The 22,643-nt window shown below is 39.2% G+C and overlaps 2 protein-coding genes across 2 annotated transcripts in view; both read right to left on the bottom strand.

The window, feature by feature from the left end:
* Window positions 1–1,604: 1,604 nt before the first annotated feature.
* Window positions 1,605–5,353, bottom strand: LOC117446368 (alkaline phosphatase-like). Its single transcript, XM_034082534.2, has 4 exons — window positions 5,305–5,353; window positions 4,610–4,801; window positions 4,374–4,493; window positions 1,605–2,470 (listed from the first exon to the last, which is right to left on the bottom strand). The coding sequence occupies exons 1-4, from the start codon at window positions 5,351–5,353 to the stop codon at window positions 2,205–2,207; spliced, it is 627 nt and encodes a 208-aa protein (XP_033938425.2). The 3' UTR covers window positions 1,605–2,204.
* A 12,982-nt stretch (window positions 5,354–18,335) lies between these two features.
* Window positions 18,336–22,643, bottom strand: part of alpl (alkaline phosphatase, biomineralization associated) — a 40,111-nt gene continuing 35,803 nt past the window's right edge. The window contains exons 10-12 of the mRNA XM_034083425.2: window positions 21,344–21,535; window positions 21,108–21,227; window positions 18,336–19,204 (exon numbers count right to left, since the gene is read on the bottom strand). Of these exons, the coding sequence (XP_033939316.1) occupies window positions 18,939–19,204; window positions 21,108–21,227; window positions 21,344–21,535 (578 nt within the window). The 3' untranslated portion in view covers window positions 18,336–18,938. The remainder of the gene's footprint in view (window positions 19,205–21,107; window positions 21,228–21,343; window positions 21,536–22,643) is intronic.

The raw sequence follows: 22,643 nt of genomic DNA, 5'->3' as shown, positions 1-22,643 counted from the left end.
AGAACTCAATGCTCAAAGAGGTGGTTTTTCTTGCTATACACAATCTACTCATAACATTTTACCCTGAAAAAGTTCTCAATAAATGTGACCTTTTTAAAGGGGCCCTTTCCTGTAGTGTGTTCTTTAGGTTTTTTGTGGTCTGCAAAAGCTAAAATCCCAAAGTTTCTCTTCAACACACTCACCCCCCCACCTGCTTGAAATGCCTCAATTGGAGTCCTTTGTTTACTATTAAAGTGACATCACTATGTAACACTCATGCTTCTATTGGCTATTGCTGCAACACACTAAGCTAGCCAATCAGAGCCGACTGGGCTCTGGTTTCAGACAGAGGATGAAAAGAGAAGTTGAAACACAGGCGGTATGAGAAAGAGCTTTTTGAACATTAAAGCATATAGGCACAGTAGAGGCACACAATACTTTTTAACCTGATAATGAGGATAATAGGGCCCAGGGACGTGTACAGGTAGGGGCTAATGTTGCCCGGGCAACAGCCTGTTTGCCATTTTTGTCTGACCTGCCCCTCTGGAGAGAGCGAGATTTTTTTTTGCTTTCTATTGTGGCCGAATCAACATGATAAGCCCACAATTAGTATTGTAGCATCTTGCTGCGATAAAACACAACTTGTCAGCGCTGTCATCTGCCCCCAGTCACGTGACTTTGTTTCAACCTGACAGCTGGAAGCAAAGGAAAGCCCTCCGAGTCCAGCCTCATATGGCTATGGTGATCACACCATGTGCCTGTATAGGGGTACAAACCAGGGGACTTTACATCCTCTTGATACCGTCGGTTATTTACAAAAAAAGAACCTAAATAAAGCCTACTTGTTGTTTTTGTGCTTCTGTCTTTCTGTGTCTTTTACTCTGTAAACTCCCTCAAAGGGGGCCGCTCGCTCTCTTTTCTTGATCGCCCTCTCACAGAGAACACTTCACTGTCCCGCTTCATTGTAAGATTTCTGCCATGTCACTACTTTAGTCTGACCATCTCTGTTATTAAGTTATGGAATACTAAATAAATAAGTAATTAGATACCTTACCGTTTCTGCGCTCCTAAAGAATGATAAGAATAATGCGTATTGAACTAGTTTAATTAATTAGTGAGTTTATTTAAGGTAATTAGTTAGAAGCCCTATTTTATCAGTATGTCTGGACTGCACAGAAGTTACAATGGTCAAACTACATTAGAACAAAATTGTCCCCATTTTGTCTTTAATAGTTACTAACATTAGATATTTTAATGAGATATGGACCGCAAAACTAAAAATGTGCCTGAATAACTAATTTAACAGTTGGACATAAAAGTCAGCTGAGTGTCACAGTGTTCTGTTTTTATTTTATGAACCTTTCACATTAAAAACAAGTTTATTTTTTCAAAAGGTCTTGTGGTTTTTTTCGGGGGGGGGGGCCCTTTTTCCAGTTTAGAGCAATAGCCCCTCCAAATGTCTGTGCACGTCCCTGATAGGGCCCACTCTAATGTTCTTAGCAAAGTTAACACTCACTGCTTTATAAGAATGAGAAACTATTTTTGGGACTTTTAGATAAAATAGGATATCAAGAACATTAAGGAAAAGCTAGTCAATAATGTTGCAACAAAACTTACACAAGATGATCAGAACAATTGTCTTTTATTGGTTAAGAAGTTTACAACGTTCATTTGACATAATAATGGTAGGTGGGCTGTTTCAGTGCTTTTTACAAGTATGCACAAAGGTGTATGACAAGGAAATATATATGTTTTACTCTTTTGTCAATTAGACATTTGCCTCTTGTTTGGGCATGCATTTTGCCTTTAAAAATGTGGCCTTCTCGACGCACCATCATTGCACGAGAGATCTTTTGCAAGCTTGTGAGGTAGATTCTAAACGGTTTACATTGAACAAACATGCTTAATGGGTCTTAAAACTCTCTTTATAAAAACGTCTCAACTGAGATCTCAAGATTGTGTGGTAGTCCTTGCAACACCACTTTTCATTTCAGTGCATCATGGGTGATTGGTTTTTTATTAATTAACATAACAGATACCCTTTTGCTTTTGTCAAATATAATATATATTGTCAAACAGCCCTAACAGTGGTCCCATGATAACAACTAAATATTGAAGAGTAAAATCAGAACTTGAAAAAACAACATCAAATTGAAATAAAAAAAATGATGAGTGGTTATAACGGGGTTATTAACAGGATGAGGATGGGAGGGTATAGTTCGGGGTCAGCACAGGATTCGGGTGACTGTGAGAAGGGCTGCGATGCTAGAGAGGACAGGGCGTAGATCTGCAGCCCCGCTACGTGACACACAGTGTTCCCTGTTCTGGCCGATACAGGCTGCATACGCCATGACGTGGGGGATGTAGTTCTGCTCATGGACCCCGTGCAGCAGGTGGGCCAGGGGACCTTTAGCAAACACAGCTACATCCTCTCCTCCATGGGTCTCCATAGTCAGAGGTACAGCGGCCTGGGCCTGGTAGTTGTTATCCTCTGAAAGGCAGAGAAAATATGCAAAGATGTAATTGTTCTTAACTCATGAAGCATAAAGGAAAGATGTTCACCCTTATTCAAAGGTTTGTATTGAGGTTTGACCCTCTAGTAGCTCTTCTCTATGAGAGTTTTTCTATGAGTGGTTCAGCGTTTTTTTTGTTTATCTCATGCACAAGAACGCTCATGCACGTGGGTGTGGAATACACAATCCAGTGAATGGTTTTAAATGAATCTACTCATTCACAGGTAGCGGCTGCAAGCCAAGCTATTCATCAATGTGCAAACCAAAGCAGGGGAGAAGATAAATTATATTTAATTAGGATGTAAACAATGCTCAATTTAAAAACAGTACATACCTATTGGCTTAGCAAATCAGGAATGAAATGCATTCACTTTTTGTCGCTGCATTTGAGTGAGCTCTTTATATCCACACTGCAGTATGGTTTTTATTCATGTATTCTATATCTGTTGTGTTTATTTGATTATCTTTGCTTTTTAATGCCTGTTTTTAAATGCCATTTTATAATGTGTTGCTGCTGTATTTATTCTTAAAAGTCTTTTATTTTTAATTGTAAAGCACTTTGGATTGCCGTGTAGGGATGGGTACCAAGCCCCGGTATTAAATGGGCCCCGGGGCTGAATTATTAAAGACCGTGGTACCGTTAAGCTCCGACGTAATCGGTCTTTTTATCGGTAGCCTAAATATGTGTATTATTGCTACATAAACATTATATTGCAGTCTTAGTGTCGCCAACTCGTTTCTAATATACAAAAAGACAAAAAAAATGCGCCTATGATATATTTTCGATCTTTCCAATCCAGACGAGAGATCTCTCTCCCCCGTCTGTGTGCGAGGGGGCGGGGCAGTTTACACACACGCAGCTGCTACATGCAGCAAACACACAGATGGCGGAGAGAACTAAGCGCTCCAAGGTGTGGTTAAACTTTACCCGTCTCGATGTGGACAATGCTCGTTGCCTAAAGTGCAATAAGAGTTTAGCATGTAAGGGCGGTAACACGAGCAATTTGTCTAAACATTTAGCAAAGGTGCCCCACATCCAGATGGAGGAATGCACCGGGTTCGACTGTCTTTCTAGTAGCTCTGTAGCCCCATCCACGAGTAACGTTTCCACGTCAGGTGTTATGTATGCTAGCAGCAACACACCGAGTTAACTACATTATACAAACATGGGTTAATGATTAGAGGTAACTGAGTTATTTATTTTGTTAAAGTCTCAGCTATTCTGTTTACAGTTCTGTCATCAGATTATTTAGTACGATTTGTTAAAACATTGTTGTTTCTTTTGATGTGAAATATTATTTATTTAATTTAAATAAAAAGCAATGTTAATTTTGTTTACAATTTGCTTAATTAATTTACCTTTTTTTTTTCTTCAAAAGAACCGATAAGAGGACCGGATCGATAAGCGGTATCGATAAAAGTAGTAGTACCGTTAAAACCTTAACGATACCCATCCCTATTGCAGTGTGCTGAAAGGTGCTGTATAAATAACTTGCCTTGCCCTCAACATATTTGTTAAACAATCAGGATACACACAATGTGTTTTGTGAAAACTCAACAGGGGAGAACTAAAGGATGCACCATTAATCTAGGATTAATTAAAAACCTCTGGAATAAGTTATTTATGTAGAGACAAGAGCAATCCCCTTCAGTCATGCTCTTTACCAAAACTGTTTCATTGTCTATCGCCCGTACCTCAGGTTGAGAAATGTCTCTTAGTTTATTGCAATACATTTCTCCTCATTTGACAGGAAATAGCTCATGCTATCATAATCGATCTACCTTTGTCAAGTTATTTTGGAGAATAATAAGTGAGATGGATGCACTTTTTCCTCAAAGAAAATATATTTTCTATAATGTTTCCTTATTGGTTTTACTTACGGTAGTCGACAGTGGAGACATTTTCCCTCGCTCCGTTGATAAGTTTGTAACCTGGTCCGTTCCCATATATGATGGAGGTGAAGGGCTTCTGGTCAATATCACTGAGCATCGGGGCCAGACCTGTAGATGCATTAAACCCCATTATCACGAGAGAAAAATTAACTCACAGCACTAGTAAACATGTGGTACAACAAAGATATTTATACTACAGAATGTACATCACTATCATAACATACCAAATATGGTGTTTCCTCTCCCTGTGTAACCCCCGAAGTTGAACACATGAGAATGATCAGCGGTAACTACAGTCATCGTATCATGGACACTGGTCAGGAGGTCTGCCCGGCCGATGGCTCTGTCCATTTCCACAGTTTCATGCAGCGCCTGCTTGGCTTTGCCCTCGTGGTGTCCGTGATCAATGCGTCCTCCTGACAGGGGGACAGTTATTTGTTAAGATTCGTAAAGACAGTGACATTTCTATCCTGTGTGTTTGGATTACAGCTCCATATCTCTTCACAACACAATATATATTCAACAAAACTTCAAGGATGTGATTTGAGTCCCTTTGGTTGCTATCCTCCTGGCCACATATTCTGTTTCACACCTTATTCCCCTGTATGTTAAAAGGGGAAAGCGGCATGGTGGGACTATGAGCACACACGCAATAGAGCAGTAGTTTATTTTTTTCATTTAAAGATCTCCTATCAAGCTATTTCTAGGCATATATTATGGGTCTCAGATATATAAAAACATATCTATGATGTGTTTTGCTCCAAATACCAAACAGATCATGCATTTTAGACATCATATCCCTCTATTTCAGCCCTGTTAGAGAAGTTCTGATTCTGTGACTGTAGCTGCTGGCCCGCTCCCTTTTGAGCAGCAGGCATACTGTGAGTTCTGTGACGAGCAGGCTGTCTATAGATCCAACTATAGATCCTGCTCAGATTCAGCTCAATGCTGCCTTGATTACACGCCATCATGTTCCAAACCACTTCAAGGATTATTTCTGAAACAGTATGGAGCTCAAATGCTTTTTTTCTTGGCGGGTTTACTACCTTTTTTTATTTCCTTATTTTGTACACATACTCTCTCCAGTACAGGTTAGCTCTGAGTGTTAGCGATGCTTGCTAATGTGAACAAATACCATATTACGTGCAAAACACGTTCCACATTGTTTCTGATAGCGACGTTTCTGACAGGCCCGTGGGTGTAAAGCCATTTATATTACGTCATATCAGACACAAATCTGGATCAGCTCTGTTGTACCCCCGTTTTAGAGATGTGGAGACAAATTTGTTTATTTTTCACTTTGTGAGTTCCCTGACACACCGGGACCTCCAAGTCCTCCAACTCATACGACCAAATGGACCGATTGTTCAAGCCCTTATTACGACCAAATATGTCGTTTGTTCTAGCGCTTACTACGTCCTATAATTACGTTTTAAAGTTTTCGCCCTCTAGTGCTCCCGTTGAATGCAAACGTTACAAATGGTCGTTTATTCACAAATAACCCTCTCTGTAAAATCCTAAATTGTAGGATAGCTTAGCCATTAAAACGCTTTTTGATTAGATTTCTAGCGAGAAGTGTATATTGTACTTTTAGAATCCACGTCCAGTCGATATGTAGGATCTATAGTTTGATAGATATTACGAAGATGATTTGAGATATGCGGCAGCCTCCATGTAAAGTTAGGTTGAAAACAGTATTTCCGGTCTCGGTTTTCAAATAAAACCAATGATCAAATGATTAACAGTGATATCTGCAGTACTCATCAACTAAAAAACATCAATTTATCCGAGTGTTCTTGCTTTTCTCTTGGAAGTCATCACATAACGGCATTGTAATACACAGTTCGGCTGCATTAAATATTACATATCTGCCGTGGATATTTATTTATAGAGCCCTGATCAGAGACCTTTTGACAAACTGTAAGAAATGCCCAAAACTGAATACGTGACGTGGATCATAAATATATTAGCAATTAAACAACATCTTCCATTTCTTTTCACACAATACGTCTCCTTGCAGTATCAACACTAATTGGCTGACTTTTATATTTGATCCAATTGGTAGATATATTTACACCATAACGGTGCACAGCTGATAGAAAGGGATTTTTTTGTAGTTTTTAAAGATATTATTTACTACCTTTCCAACTCCTCATGCAGTTGACTGTTACAGGTTATACAGGTTCATGGTACAATGCATAAGCTTCAATCGAGAGACTGAAACTGTATTTTCCTTTACCGTTCTGTTTTAATTTCACAATAAAGTTAATAGTCATATTATGTTTGATATTATTATGTTAACTACACCACTGTTTTTTTTAACCCGCACCGCCTAGTGGTTAAAGCACGTTATTGAATGTTGTTGTTGAATGTTGTTGAATACGTTTATTTGATGAAAACGTTTTATTTGATGAAAACATTAAATATTAAGAGTAGCCTACATACAAATAGGGGGAAAGTAGAAGGCATGATAAATATAGAATATAAAATATCAAGAAGATACTGTAGTGATCTCTAACTAAAACAGTTTAGTGCAGGACGTCCAAAGATATTAACAGGAGGATGTGCAAAACTACGGAGCCCCCTAGGGGACATGGAGAACAAAAAATAAATAAATGTGAAACAAATTAAAAAATTGTTTTACGAGATATCGCAAAACCTTTGCGAGATATCGCAATACTTTTCATTTAGTACTTCCTGGTCAGTTCGGCTGCTACGGCAACACAGAAACCACAACAATGGAGTGGTTCATCGATTTTACTTTGAGCTTGGCCTTAAATATAAAGATATAACATCAGTGCTTGGCAATAGGCACATGTTTCACACAGACTGTATATATAAAGGGTTTCACATAAGTGAAGACACCTCAAGAAAACACTCAGAGCGAGGGGACATGCCCGTTCCTCTGAGCTGAGTTATTGACAGATTCGAATTTCGCGGATCAATAACTCATGAACATAACGTTGTAAAAATACAAACAACATGACTTTACAATCATAGCAAGGTAGACAACGAGCTACAGAGTCGTTTTTATCAGAACAGTTCAATACGCCGTCATCCGAGCTAAACATCAAGAATTGGTCACAATCTGCAGCTGGAGGAAGGAGAGGAGTGCTTAGGGACCGTCTACAAACTGCAACGGGGTTTTGCGAGATATCGCAAAAGTATTGCGAGGTCTCGCAAAGGGGTTTTGCGATATCTCGCAAAGGGGTTTTGCGATATCTCGCAAAACATTTTTTATTTATTTTTTCAAATAATTTTTTTTTTCTTCTCCATGTCCCCTAGGGGGCTCCGTACAAAACAGACAAACTAATAAGGCTTTATTTAAACATTAAAGATTACTTTAAGTTAAGGTCTTCTTTTGAATAAGAAAAAAACGTTGGGGTTATCCACAGATAAATATGAAGTCTGACAAAGTACTTGACGTCCAATTTATTTTGGCCCTTGACAATCACCTTCCCTGAATTTGACTCAGGTGTAACTAAAGTCTGATTTAAGGGTTGTTTATATTTCACATCATTAATCAGAATCTGCAAAGTAACTAAAATACATTTCCCAAAAAACATTTCCCAACTTGGGATCAATAAAGTATATCTTATCTTATCTTAAGATGATCGATGGCTTCTGCCATATTTGCAAAGTTTGCCTCCGAACCTTGACAAGTGCATGTTTCAAGTACAACAACAGGAGGGGTCACAGACATAAGACCAGCTGTTAAATAAAGCTCTTCTGACCTTAGGTGTCATGTGGGTATATTAATTCACCCATTTATTGATTATATGTTTTACATTTGATAACACCACTGTGTTTCGTATCACCTCCAGGGTGTACACAGTTTAATACTGGCAACTTCTAATTGTGGGAAAATGTCTTATAAAGTGACGTGCCATAGAACATGTTGCGAAACACACTATAGCCAGCATGTGTAGTTCTGGGGGGGGGGGCTGGACCCATCCAATTCCAGTTTTGGAAAGTCTGCCGTGGTTCCATTCCATTTCATAGAGCTGTTTGACGCTCAGCGTAACCTTATCGCACTGCCACTCCAACATCCAATCACAGGGCTTGATGACTAATCACGGGGTTTGTAAAGCAAAGCAGATGTAGTAGTCCCAAACGATAGCTGGGGATTCTGGGTAGTGTAGTGTCTTCGGAAACTATAGTGTCTAAAACTATTTGTTTCTCTGAATCGAAGGTTAAAACACAAAAGCATTGTACACAATTTAAACCAATCAATATTGTGTAATTAACAAGGATAAACTGATGTTTTTCAGTGGATGAGTAATGCAGATATCACTGTGTAATCATTTGACAGTGAGGGGAATATATCCGGTTTTATTATGAAAACTTCGAGACCGGAAAAAACTGTTTTTACCCACGCTAACTTTACATGGAAGCTGCATACACGTTATCCTGGCGAGACCTCAAATCATCTTCGTAATATCTATCAAACTATAGATCCTACACATCGACTGGACGTGGATTCTAAGAGTACAATATACTGCTCGCCAGAAATCGAATCAAAAAGCATTTTAATGGCCAAACTATTCCACAATTTAGGATTTTCCAGAGGGTTATTTGTGAATAAACGTCCCTCCGGAGCGTTTGCAATGAACGGGCCGGGAGCATGTTGTTTCTTACACGACCACTAGAGCACCTCTAGCGGTCGTGTACACACACACACACCAAACATTTCGGAAGAAAAGACGGAGGCGCATTACTTCCGTGTTTTAAATAGGATGTCATGAACTATGCAATTTATTATTTATTTTGCGTTTGTTAATTATGAATGATTGTGTTAAGAGGTGGTTAACCTGTTTATGTTTGGGTTGGATTTTTATGTTGACAATGTGGTTTTGAGCTAATTGTGTCACCTGTTGACGGTAAGCCTGTGGGAGGGGCTATGGGTTAAAAAGGGACGGTTTTGGCCCTGGAGGAGGTCACTCGGAAGAATGTTGCAGAGAAGGCAACACCAGAGCATGTTTACTCTCAATGAGTGATGGACGGCCTGATTTGGTCTTTTATTTTGTGTGTTTAAGTTATGTTGTTTCGCTATTTTTGTTGCTGTAATTCAAGTTTTGGAGCTTAAACAACCAACTAAGCTAGTGGTTCTCAAATGGGAGTACGCGGACCCCTAGGGGTACGTTGGAGTACTGCAGGGGGTATGTGAGATTTATTTGATGTTAATGAATGACAAAGATACTCAGTGAAGCACAATCCCATGTTTCTCACAAAATTGTAAGTACAACTTATTAAAAAGATCAGATCAATGCACTAATGTCGTCTTAGTGTTATTGCATGATGCTAACATTTGTTTGCCATGAATTTAGTGATGGATTCTAAACATTTGAAATGTAGCATTTAAGTGTTTCTCAGTTACAATGTTGTTGTTTTAATAAATCAGACACTGATGGTGCAGCGCTGTACTGTACCTCTTTATATAGGCATTTTGTCCCTAACAAATAGTTTTTGCGCTGATCAGGGGGTACTTGGCTGAATTTTTTTTTCAAAGGGGGTACATTATTGAAAATCACTGGACTAAGCCATGTGTCGAACGGACAAATAGAACCCCGTCACAATAATGCACCTCAGGAGAAACTTCACAGATATTTTCCATTTTCATTCATTACTCCTAAACATGTTATACTTTTATTTGGTCATCCTTAGTGAGTATGTGGACAATTCAGAGGGTTGATGACTGGGTCTCCATCCCCTAACTGCATTGTGTACATTTCTCAAAGATATTGAAGTGACTATTTGTATATATTGTTTGTTGTGTTTTATTTATGTTTTAATGTGTGCATGTGTATAAATTAGGGCTGTCAGTCGATTAAAATATTTAATCGCGATTAATCGCATGATTGTCCATAGTTAATCGCGATTAATCGCAAATTAGTCGCACATATTTTATGTGTTCTAAATGTACCTTAGAGGAATATTTTTCAAGTTTTTAATACTCTTATCAACATATGAGTGGACAAATATGCTTTATGCTAATGTTTATATCATTTGAACAATGACAAATATTCTCATGACTATTAAACACAACAACTCTGAACATTACAAATATTCGCCTCAATTCAACCTGGAACCTCTCTCATACAATACAAATGGTGTGTGTGTGTGTGTGTGTGTGTGTGATGTGTGTGTGTGTGTGTGTGTGTGTGTGTGTGTGTGTGTGTGTGTGTGTGTGTGTGTGCAACACGTTCTCACTCTCATCCCGTCACATATTGAACGGACGGTCAGGGCCCCTCCCCGTCGCTATATTACGTACAGGGTACCCCTTTCCCCGTCATTTTCTACGGGCAGGGCGTCCCATAGACCTTCATTGCGGACACAGCGGACCCCTTGCCCGTCAGGCTTCTACGGGCAGGGAGTCCCTATGCCTTCATAATGCCTATTTAAGGTTCATTTGGCCATTAAAATGCGTTTTGATCTCATTTTATGCGAGTAATGAGTTTTTATTTCTGATTATTTGTGCAGTACATGTACATGATGTTTAGTTTGCTAGTTATGACGAAGATTACTTCATGAATGTACACATCAGTGTTTGCTAAGGTGTTGCTATGGACGAGCAAACAGCTCCAGACCCCGTGATCAACAACAATGGCTGCCTTCGTGTTATTCTCGGGTGAAATGTGTGGGGTAAATGATGATGAAAATGCCCTATAATTTAAGGTTTCATTCTGGCCCATTAAAATGCGTTTTGTGTCATGATGCCCGAGTAATGAGTTTTATTTCTGATTATTTGTGCAGTACATGTAAATGATGTTATTGTAGTTATGAGAAGATTACTTTACGTCTGTGAGGAAAAAATACACGGGGTCAGAGCCGTTTTTTAAAACTCTTTTTTTCCTTCTCAGTTTATTTTCTTTTCAAAATGAAACACACGGTTATTTACTCACCAATAACACACAATTATCCTTGCTTTTATTTATTGGTTTAATTCCATAATCTCGGTCTTTTTTGGTGTTCGTCAGGAACTGAATTTCAAAATAAAAATAACCGGAAACAGACGTAGGCCTATAAGGGACATTTCGAGCATCATTGCGATTGTCAAAATGTTTGAGTTTAGGATGGCACTACACTACACTACCCAGAATCCCCAGCTATCGTTTAGGACTACAGTCCCCGTGATTACTCTTCAAGGTCTGGGATTGGATGTTGGAGTGGCAGTGCGCCAAGGTTACAGCGTCAAACAGCTGTTTGAAATGGAACGAAACCACGCCAGACTATCCAAAACTGGAATCGAACGCCCCCCCAGAACTACACACTACACTATTGTGTTTCGCAAAATGTTCTATGGGACGTCTCTACTGAACGTTTTCGTTTTTTCCCACAATTAGAAGTTGCCAGTATTAAACACATTGGTGTTATCAAATGTAAAACATATAATTAATAAATGGGTGAAAATCGTTGTCCATAATGCGCAGCATCAATATATAGCATTAATATACCCACATGACCGCTCATTGATACTTTGTAATTCTACTCCACTACAATTCAGAGGGTAACCTGGTATTTTTACTCCACTACACTTATTTGAGTTACTTTGCAGATTCTGATTAATGATGTGAAATATAAACAACCCTTAAATCAGACTTTAGTTACACCTGAGTAAAATTCAGATAAGGTGATTGTCAAGTGCCAACAATCAGGAGAGATATTTGATAGTTGGTGCTTGAGAAGACTAAACATGTATCTGCAATTGACATTAATGGAAACGAGTAATAAAGTATATTAATTACTCGTTATTCTCTACTAATAGTTAATTAAAGACTATATATTATGGCTATTTTGCACATCCCTTTCAAGATTTCAAGATTTTAAAGGTGTATTGACATATCATACACAACTTACGGTGTAGTTATGAAATGAATGAAAAACTTGGGTCACAGGTCCCTCAACAGTGCATTACAAGACATCTATCAATATGTGTGTACCTCCACCATTAAACTGTCATATTCTGCACATTTCTTATTCTATCTACATACATAAGAGTATAATCCATATGTATAATATCAGTTAAAATAAGTGCTTCAACATAGTTAACATTGCAGGAAAGCAATATATTAGACGTGAAGTACTTTGTATTTATCTGTAGATAGATACCCCCAACGTTTTTTCTTATTTAAAAGAAGACCGTAATCTGTTATTTAATGTTTTAAATAAAGGTTAATTCGTTTTTCTGTTTTGCACCTCCTCCTATTAATATCTTTGTACATCCTGCACTAAACTGTTTTATTGAAGAGATCACTTATAGTATCTTCTTGATTTTTTATATTCTATATTTCTATCACAGACCTTCTACTTTCCCCCTATGAAAGTATATGTACTCTTAATATTTTTTTAATCAAATATAACACGTAAAAAACAATAATTCAATAACGTGCTTTAACCACTAGGCACACAGGTACACACAGACACTTGTATGTACAACATCTGGAAGATGTGTAGTTTTATTCATGCTTTCACATAATTTTACAGCATATTGCTATACTATTTCAGACTCAGTATTTACATTCTTACATTCAAAATTCAATCCAATTCAAATCAGTAATATCTTTAAAAACTACAAGTCCTATTATATCAGCTGTGCACCGTTATGGTGTAAATATAACCTATCTATGAATTAGATCAAATGTAAAAGTCAGCCGGATTAGTGTTGATACTGCAAGGGAGACGTATTGTGTGAAGAGAATTGAAAGTTTTTTAATTGTTGATATATTTATGATCCACGTCAAGTATTCAGTTTCGGCGGCATTTCTTCAGTTTTTCCAAAGGTCTTCTCATCAGGGCGCTATAAATAAAGAACTACGGCATATCTGTAATATGTAATGCAGCCGAACCGTGTATTACAATGCCGTTATGTGATGACTTTTCAAGAGGAAAAGCAAGAACACCGGAAATTAAGTATTATTTTAGTTCTTTTCAAATGTTTTCCGGATTTCATCTAATATAAACACCAAACCCCAGCATGCATTGCGGGGTAAAACATCCAATCAGCGTAGCTGAGAATCTTGGGTAATCGCTCGAAATGCCCACGTCTGTTTCCGGTATTTTTATTGTTAAATTCAGTTCCTGACGAACGCCAAAAAAGACCGAGATTATGGAATTAACCAATAAATAAAGCAAGGATAATTGAGTGTTATTGGTGAGTAAATAACAGTGTGTTATTTTGAAAAGAATAACAAATTAGAAGGAAAAAAAGATTTAAAAATACGAGGCTCTGAGCCCCGTGTACTTCCTCACAGACGTAAGGTGATCTTTGTCATAACTAGCAAACTAAACATCATGTACATGTACTGCACAAATAATCAGAAATAAAAACTCATTACTCGCAATGACATCAAAACGCATTTTAATGGCCAAATGAACCTTAAAATAGGCATTTTCACCGAGAATAACACGAAGGACAGCCATTGTTGTGATCACGTGGTCTGGGAGCTGTTGCAGCGTCCATAGCAACCATAGCAACCATAATGTGTACACTTCATGAAGTAATCTTTGTCATAACTAGCAAACTAAACATCATGTACATGTACTGCACAAATAATCAGAAATAAAAACTCATTACTCGCATAAAATGAGATCAAAACGCATTTAATGGCCAATGAACCTTAAAATAGGCATTATGAAGGTCTATGGGACGCCCTGCCCGTAGAAGCCTGACGGGCAAGGGGTCCGCTGTGTCCGCAATGAAGGTCTATGGGACGCCCGCCCTGCCGTAGAAAATGACGGGAAAGGGGGTACCCTGTACGTAATATAGAGACGGGGAGGGGGCCCTGACGTCCGTCAATATGTGACGGGATGGGAGGAGAACGTGTTGGTCTGTCTGTGTGTGTGTGTGTGTGTGTGTGTGTGTGTGTGTGTGTGTGTGTGTGTGTGTGTGTGTGTGTGTGTGTGTGTGTGTGTGTGTGTGATCGTTGGAGCTATGTGCAACTCAAGGCATATGCTCGAACGGGAGCTGCCTGGACGCTGCAATCATGAGTGTGCTGACTTCTCCTTCAATGTCCCACTGGTCTGACTTCCTGCATAAAGTCAAGTGCTCGGTGCAGTTGTGTGATAGGGCGCTCCTCTATTTTCATTTAAACAGCTCCTTATATCCGTTAGTGCAGCTAGCTAGCACCAGATGCTAACAACAACAATAGCCGCGTTCACATGCGGTACGGGAGGCACGTAAGAAGGTCTCTCGCGCGCTCGGGCACACACACACACACACACACACACACACACACACACACACACACACACACACACACACACACACACACACACACACACACACCACACACACACACACACACCACACACACACACACACACAACACACACACACACACACACACACACCACACACACACACACACACACACACACACACAACACACACACACACACACACACACACACACACACACACACACACACACACCACACACACACACACACCACTTTTGTGGTTATAAACTCTGAGAAACATCCTTAAAATATATACAAGCAGAGGAAAGGGAGTCTGCTTAGAGACACCGGTGCCACACCCTTCTGATGGGTCATAAGTGATGATTGAGAGGGATTATTATTTTTGTATGAGTATATGGATTTATGGGGAAATCCTACTCACCCTGCCTTAAATGTTAATGCTATTTCTCCTTGGGCAGTATCAAATGTATTTTTCGGTGGCCGGCAAAGCTGCTAGCAACACTACATGAATTGTACATGTAAATAAAATAAAAGCTTCTTTTTAAAGGTGATTATTTTTGGCTGATTAGACCTCTTATGACTGTGTTGCATGCACAGTCTGTGTCATTTTCTTCCCTTTGCTCTTTGTTTTCATACAGGTTTGTCTCCATCTGTTAGATGAGACAAATTACAGCTTTTATTGTCCTTATTACTACATGGAGTGGGATGACGTCCAAACTTCAACCTCAGCAGGTACCCAATCATTTATTCAACTGAAAACACATATGTGGGTGTGCAACAGTTGTTATTTCTGTAAGTCAACCTGAACAGCTGCCTTGATGTCATCCACTTTTTTTCCTCGCTCCAGCCGAGCCGTAAAACAGTTCTAAATGATGCGAACAGACATTATTTGGTACAGCACCAGAATCCTGGATCTAATCAGACGCAATGGCGGTGATTAAGAAGTATGTTACCAGCCAAATGACTTCTTGCAATAGTAGAAAAAGTTTAGTCATATAGATTTAAAACACCACATCATGGTTTGGAAAATAGTTAATCAGGATGTAAAGTAGAGGTAGATAATAGTAAAGTCAGTGGCAAATACTGGTATGGTCCATTCAAGAGCGTAAAATTGGGGCAAATGCTGCAACTACTTTACACTAATTGGGGAAATTATTTACATACTGGTTGGATTAAATCACATATGCTTAGATGCATGAGATTTAGAAAATAACAGTGTTTCCAGGGTGAACCGTACACATGTCTTTATTATATGAACTCATCAGATGGCTTGCTTGCGAAAATTGTACATCTGGTGAGGCCACCCTGAGACATCAGTGGAAAAAGGGAAATGTCACTGTTCAATTGACTTGTTCTTATTTTGACAAAATCCTATTCGAAACCCAGTATTGTAAATGTATTGTGTTGTGAGAGGAGTGTGTTGTTACATCCACACAGTAACATACAGACAGGCCATGGTCTGGATTCATCATCCGTTTTTAAAAATAGAGAATCTTTCATTATTCAGGAAACATAAGAAGAAGCACTGGGTGTCATGTAGCCTACACATGCATCTGAAAGCCAGAGGAAACCGGGGGTTGAAAGCCCAATTGAATATTCATGCTACACAATCTGATACCCAGTGTCACTCAACTCTAACTATGGAATACAGAAGATAAAAACAGGATAACAGGACAACTGTTTGCAGCTGCCAAGTGGAATAGAAGGAAAATCCTAATCAGCAAAGCAGGGCTACATAAAATCATGAAGTGGCCCTCGAGCGCCTCAGTAGATCACAAGCAGCTGATATTGAAAATGAACAAAAGATAGCATGAGGACTTCATTTCATACCCGTTTTACGCTAAATCCCCTTTTCATGCTTCAGCCAACATGAGTCCTCTGTTTTCGCAGTGACCACATGTGCCAAGGAATGAGTGGGCTTCAGTCTATTCACATTCCTCACAAGCCACAGTAGAGCAGATGGAAAAATACAACTTATACAACATGTGACACACTAAACAAAAGATGTTTACTGAGGTATTTCTAACGCATGACAAATCGTAGGATTATGCGTGATGTCTGACTTGACGAACAACCACAAATCTGTGTTTTTGACCTTGTGTTGAAGTATTGTCGGTACAAAATGGCCCTTCTTTGAGCTTTCAGTCTTTAGAACTCAATGCTCAAAGAGGTGGTTTTTTCTTGCTATACACAATCTACTCATAACATTTTACCCTGAAAAAGTTCTCAATAAATGTGACCTTTTTAAAGGGGCCCTTTCCTGTAGTGTGTTCTTTAGGTTTTTTGTGGTCTGCAAAAGCTAAAATCCCAAAGTTTCTCTTCAACACACTCACCCCCCCACCTGCTTGAAATGCCTCACTTGGAGTCCTTTGTTTACTATTAAAGTGACATCACTATGTAACACTCATGCTTCTATTGGCTATTGCTGCAACACACTAAGCTAGCCAATCAGAGCCGACTGGGCTCTGGTTTCAGACAGAGGATGAAAAGAGAAGTTGAAACACAGGCGGTATGAGAAAGAGCTTTTTGAACATTAAAGCATATAGGCACAGTAGAGGCACACAATACTTTTTAACCTGATAATGAGGATAATAGGGCCCAGGGACGTGTACAGGTAGGGGCTAATGTTGCCCGGGCAACAGCCTGTTTGCCATTTTTGTCTGACCTGCCCCTCTGGAGAGAGCGAGATTTTTTTTTGCTTTCTATTGTGGCCGAATCAACATGATAAGCCCACAATTAGTATTGTAGCATCTTGCTGCGATAAAACACAACTTGTCAGCGCTGTCATCTGCCCCCAGTCACGTGACTTTGTTTACAATCTGACAGCTGGAAGCAAAGGAAAGCCCTCCGAGTCCAGCCTCATATGGCTATGGTGATCACACCATGTGCCTGTATAGGGGTACAAACCAGGGGACTTTACATCCTCTTGATACCGTCGGTTATCTACAAAAAAAAGAACCTACCTACTTGTTGTTTTTGTGCTTCTGTCTTTCTGTGTCTTTTACTCTGTAAACTCCCTCAAAGGGGGCCGCTCGCTCTCTTTTCTTGATCGCCCCTCTCACAGAGAACACTTCACTGTCCCGCTTCATTGTAAGATTTCTGCCATGTCACTACTTTAGTCTGACCATCTCTGTTATTAAGTTATGGAATACTAAATAAATAAGTAATTAGATACCTTACCGTTTCTGCGCTCCTAAAGAATGATAAGAATAATGCGTATTGAACTAGTTTAATTAATTAGTGAGTTTATTTAAGGTAATTAGTTAGAAGCCCTATTTTATCAGTATGTCTGGACTGCACAGAAGTTACAATGGTCAAACTACATTAGAACAAAATTGTCCCCATTTTGTCTTTAATAGTTACTAACATTAGATATTTTAATGAGATATGGACCGCAAAACTAAAAATGTGCCTGAATAACTAATTTAACAGTTGGACATAAAAGTCAGCTGAGTGTCACAGTGTTCTGTTTTTATTTTATGAACCTTTCACATTAAAAACAAGTTTATTTTTTCAAAAGGTCTTGTGGTTTTTTTCGGGGGGGGGGGGCCCTTTTTCCAGTTTAGAGCAATAGCCCCTCCAAATGTCTGTGCACGTCCCTGATAGGGCCCACTCTAATGTTCTTAGCAAAGTTAACACTCACTGCTTTATAAGAATGAGAAACTATTTTTGGGACTTTTAGATAAAATAGGATATCAAGAACATTAAGGAAAAGCTAGTCAATAATGTTGCAACAAAACTTACACAAGATGATCAGAACAATTGTCTTTTATTGGTTAAGAAGTTTACAACGTTCATTTGACATAATAATGGTAGGTGGGCTGTTTCAGTGCTTTTTACAAGTATGCACAAAGGTGTATGACAAGGAAATATATATGTTTTACTCTTTTGTCAATTAGACATTTGCCTCTTGTTTGGGCATGCATTTTGCCTTTAAAAATGTGGCCTTCTCGACGCACCATCATTGCACGAGAGATCTTTTGCAAGCTTGTGAGGTAGATTCTAAACGGTTTACATTGAACAAACATGCTTAATGGGTCTTAAAACTCTCTTTATAAAAACGTCTCAACTGAGATCTCAAGATTGTGTGGTAGTCCTTGCAACACCACTTTTCATTTCAGTGCATCATGGGTGATTGGTTTTTTATTAATTAACATAACAGATACCCTTTTGCTTTTGTCAAATATAATATATATTGTCAAACAGCCCTAACAGTGGTCCCATGATAACAACTAAATATTGAAGAGTAAAATCAGAACTTGAAAAAACAACATCAAATTGAAATAAAAAAAAATGATGAGTGGTTATAACGGGGTTATTAACAGGATGAGGATGGGAGGGTATAGTTCGGGGTCAGCACAGGATTCGGGTGACTGTGAGAAGGGCTGCGATGCTAGAGAGGACAGGGCGTAGATCTGCAGCCCCGCTACGTGACACACAGTGTTCCCTGTTCTGGCCGATACAGGCTGCATACGCCATGACGTGGGGGATGTAGTTCTGCTCATGGACCCCGTGCAGCAGGTGGGCCAGGGGACCTTTAGCAAACACAGCTACATCCTCTCCTCCATGGGTCTCCATAGTCAGAGGTACAGCGGCCTGGGCCTGGTAGTTGTTATCCTCTGAAAGGCAGAGAAAATATGCAAAGATGTAATTGTTCTTAACTCATGAAGCATAAAGGAAAGATGTTCACCCTTATTCAAAGGTTTGTATTGAGGTTTGACCCTCTAGTAGCTCTTCTCTATGAGAGTTTTTCTATGAGTGGTTCAGCGTTTTTTTGTTTATCTCATGCACAAGAACGCTCATGCACGTGGGTGGTGGAATACACAATCCAGTGAATGGTTTTAAATGAATCTACTCATTCACAGGTAGCGGCTGCAAGCCAAGCTATTCATCAATGTGCAAACCAAAGCAGGGGAGAAGATAAATTATATTTAATTAGGATGTAAACAATGCTCAATTTAAAACAGTACATACCTATTGGCTTAGCAAATCAGGAATGAAATGCATTCACTTTTTTGTCGCTGCATTTCAGTGAGCTGTTTATATCCACACTGCAGTATGGTTTGTATTCATGTATTCTATATCTGTTGTGTTTATTTTATTAACTTTGCTTTTTAATGCCTGTTTTTAAATGCCATTTTATAATGTGTTTTTGCTGTATTTATTCTTAAATGTCTTTTATTTTAAATTGTAAAGCACTTTGAATTGCTGTGTAGGGATGGGTACCAAGCCCCGGTATTAAATGGGCCCCGGGGCTGAATTATTAAAGACCGTGGTACCGTTAAGCTCCGACGTAATCGGTCTTTTTATCGGTAGCCTAAATATGTGTATTATTGCTACATAAACATTATATTGCAGTCTTAGTGTCGCCAACTCGTTTCTAATATACAAAAAGACAAAAAAATGCGCCTATGATATATTTTCGATCTTTCCAATCCAGACGAGAGATCTCTCTCCCCCGTCTGTGTGCGAGGGGGCGGGGCAGTTTACACACACGCAGCTGCTACATGCAGCAACACACAGATGGCGGAGAGAACTAAGCGCTCCAAGGTGTGGTTAAACTTTACCCGTCTCGATGTGGACAATGCTCGTTGCCTAAAGTGCAATAAGAGTTTAGCATGTAAGGGCGGTAACACGAGCAATTTGTCTAAACATTTAGCAAAGGTGCCCCACATCCAGACGGAGGAATGCACCGGGTTCGACTGTCTTTCTAGTAGCTCTGTAGCCCCATCCACGAGTAACGTTTCCACGTCAGGTGTTATGTATGCTAGCAGCAACACACCGAGTTAACTACATTATACAAACATGGGTTAATGATTAGAGGTAACTGAGTTATTTATTTTGTTAAAGTCTCAGCTATTCTGTTTACAGTTCTGTCATCAGATTATTTAGTACGATTTGTTAAAACATTGTTGTTTCTTTTGATGTGAAATATTATTTATTTAATTTAAATAAAAAGCAATGTTAATTTTGTTTACAATTTGCTTAATTAATTTACCTTTTTTTTTTCTTCAAAAGAACCGATAAGAGGACCGGATCGATAAGCGGTATCGATAAAAGTAGTAGTACCGTTAAAACCTTAACGATACCCATCCCTATTGCAGTGTGCTGAAAGGTGCTGTATAAATAAACTTGCCTTGCCCTCAACATATTTGTTAAACAATCAGGATACACACAATGTGTTTTGTGAAAACTCAACAGGGGAGAACTAAAGGATGCACCATTAATCTAGGATTAATTAAAAACCTCTGGAATAAGTTATTTTATGTAGAGACAAGAGCAATCCCCTTCAGTCATGCTCTTTACCAAAACTGTTTCATTGTCTATCGCCCGTACCTCAGGTTGAGAAATGTCTCTTAGTTTATTGCAATACATTTCTCCTCATTTGACAGGAAATAGCTCATGCTATCATAATCGATCTACCTTTGTCAAGTTATTTTGGAGAATAATAAGTGAGATGGATGCACTTTTTCCTCAAAGAAAATATATTTTCTATAATGTTTCCTTATTGGTTTTACTTACGGTAGTCGACAGTGGAGACATTTTCCCTCGCTCCGTTGATAAGTTTGTAACCTGGTCCGTTCCCATATATGATGGAGGTGAAGGGCTTCTGGTCAATATCACTGAGCATCGGGGCCAGACCTGTAGATGCATTAAACCCCATTATCACGAGAGAAAAATTAACTCACAGCACTAGTAAACATGTGGTACAACAAAGATATTTATACTACAGAATGTACATCACTATCATAACATACCAAATATGGTGTTTCCTCTCCCTGTGTAACCCCCGAAGTTGAACACATGAGAATGATCAGCGGTAACTACAGTCATCGTATCATGGACACTGGTCAGGAGGTCTGCCCGGCCGATGGCTCTGTCCATTTCCACAGTTTCATGCAGCGCCTGCTTGGCTTTGCCCTCGTGGTGTCCGTGATCAATGCGTCCTCCTGACAGGGGGACAGTTATTTGTTAAGATTCGTAAAGACAGTGACATTTCTAATCCTGTGTGTTTGGATTACAGCTCCATATCTCTTCACAACACAATATATATTCAACAAAACTTCAAGGATGTGATTTGAGTCCCTTTGGTTGCTATCCTCCTGGCCACATATTCTGTTTCACACCTTATTCCCCTGTATGTTAAAAGGGGAAAGCGGCATGGTGGGACTATGAGCACACACGCAATAGAGCAGTAGTTTATTTTTTTCATTTAAAGATCTCCTATCAAGCTATTTCTAGGCATATATTATGGGTCTCAGATATATAAAAACATATCTATGATGTGTTTTGCTCCAAATACCAAACAGATCATGCATTTTAGACATCATATCCCTCTATTTCAGCCCTGTTAGAGAAGCTCTGATTCTGTGACTGTAGCTGCTGGCCCGCTCCCTTTTGAGCAGCAGGCATACTGTGAGTTCTGTGACGAGCAGGCTGTCTATAGATCCAACTATAGATCCTGCTCAGATTCAGCTCAATGCTGCCTTGATTACACGCCATCATGTTCCAAACCACTTCAAGGATTATTTCTGAAACAGTATGGAGCTCAAATGCTTTTTTTCTTGCGGGTTTACTACCTTTTTTTATTTCCTTATTTTGTACACATACTCTCTCCAGTACAGGTTAGCTCTGAGTGTTAGCGATGCTTGCTAATGTGAACAAATACCATATTACGTGCAAAACACGTTCCACATTGTTTCTGATAGCGACGTTTCTGACAGGCCCGTGGGTGTAAAGCCATTTATATTACGTCATATCAGACACAAATCTGGATCAGCTCTGTTGTACCCCCGTTTTTAGAGATGTGGAGACAAATTGTTTTATTTTCACTTTGTGAGTTCCCTGACACACCGGGACCTCCAAGTCCTCCAACTCATACGACCAAATGGACCGATTGTTCAAGCCCTTATTACGACCAAATATGTCGTTTGTTCTAGCGCTTAATACGTCCTATAATTACGTTTTAAAGTTTTCGCCCTCTAGTGCTCCCGTTGAATGCAAACGTTACAAATGGTCGTTTATTCACAAATAACCCTCTCTGTAAAATCCTAAATT

Source organism: Pseudochaenichthys georgianus, chromosome 5 (assembly GCF_902827115.2).
Source record: "Pseudochaenichthys georgianus chromosome 5, fPseGeo1.2, whole genome shotgun sequence".
Classification (NCBI taxonomy): Eukaryota; Metazoa; Chordata; class Actinopteri; order Perciformes; family Channichthyidae; genus Pseudochaenichthys; species Pseudochaenichthys georgianus.
The sequence above is the reverse complement of the archived record's forward strand: the minus strand, read 5'-3'. Positions and strand labels throughout refer to the sequence as shown.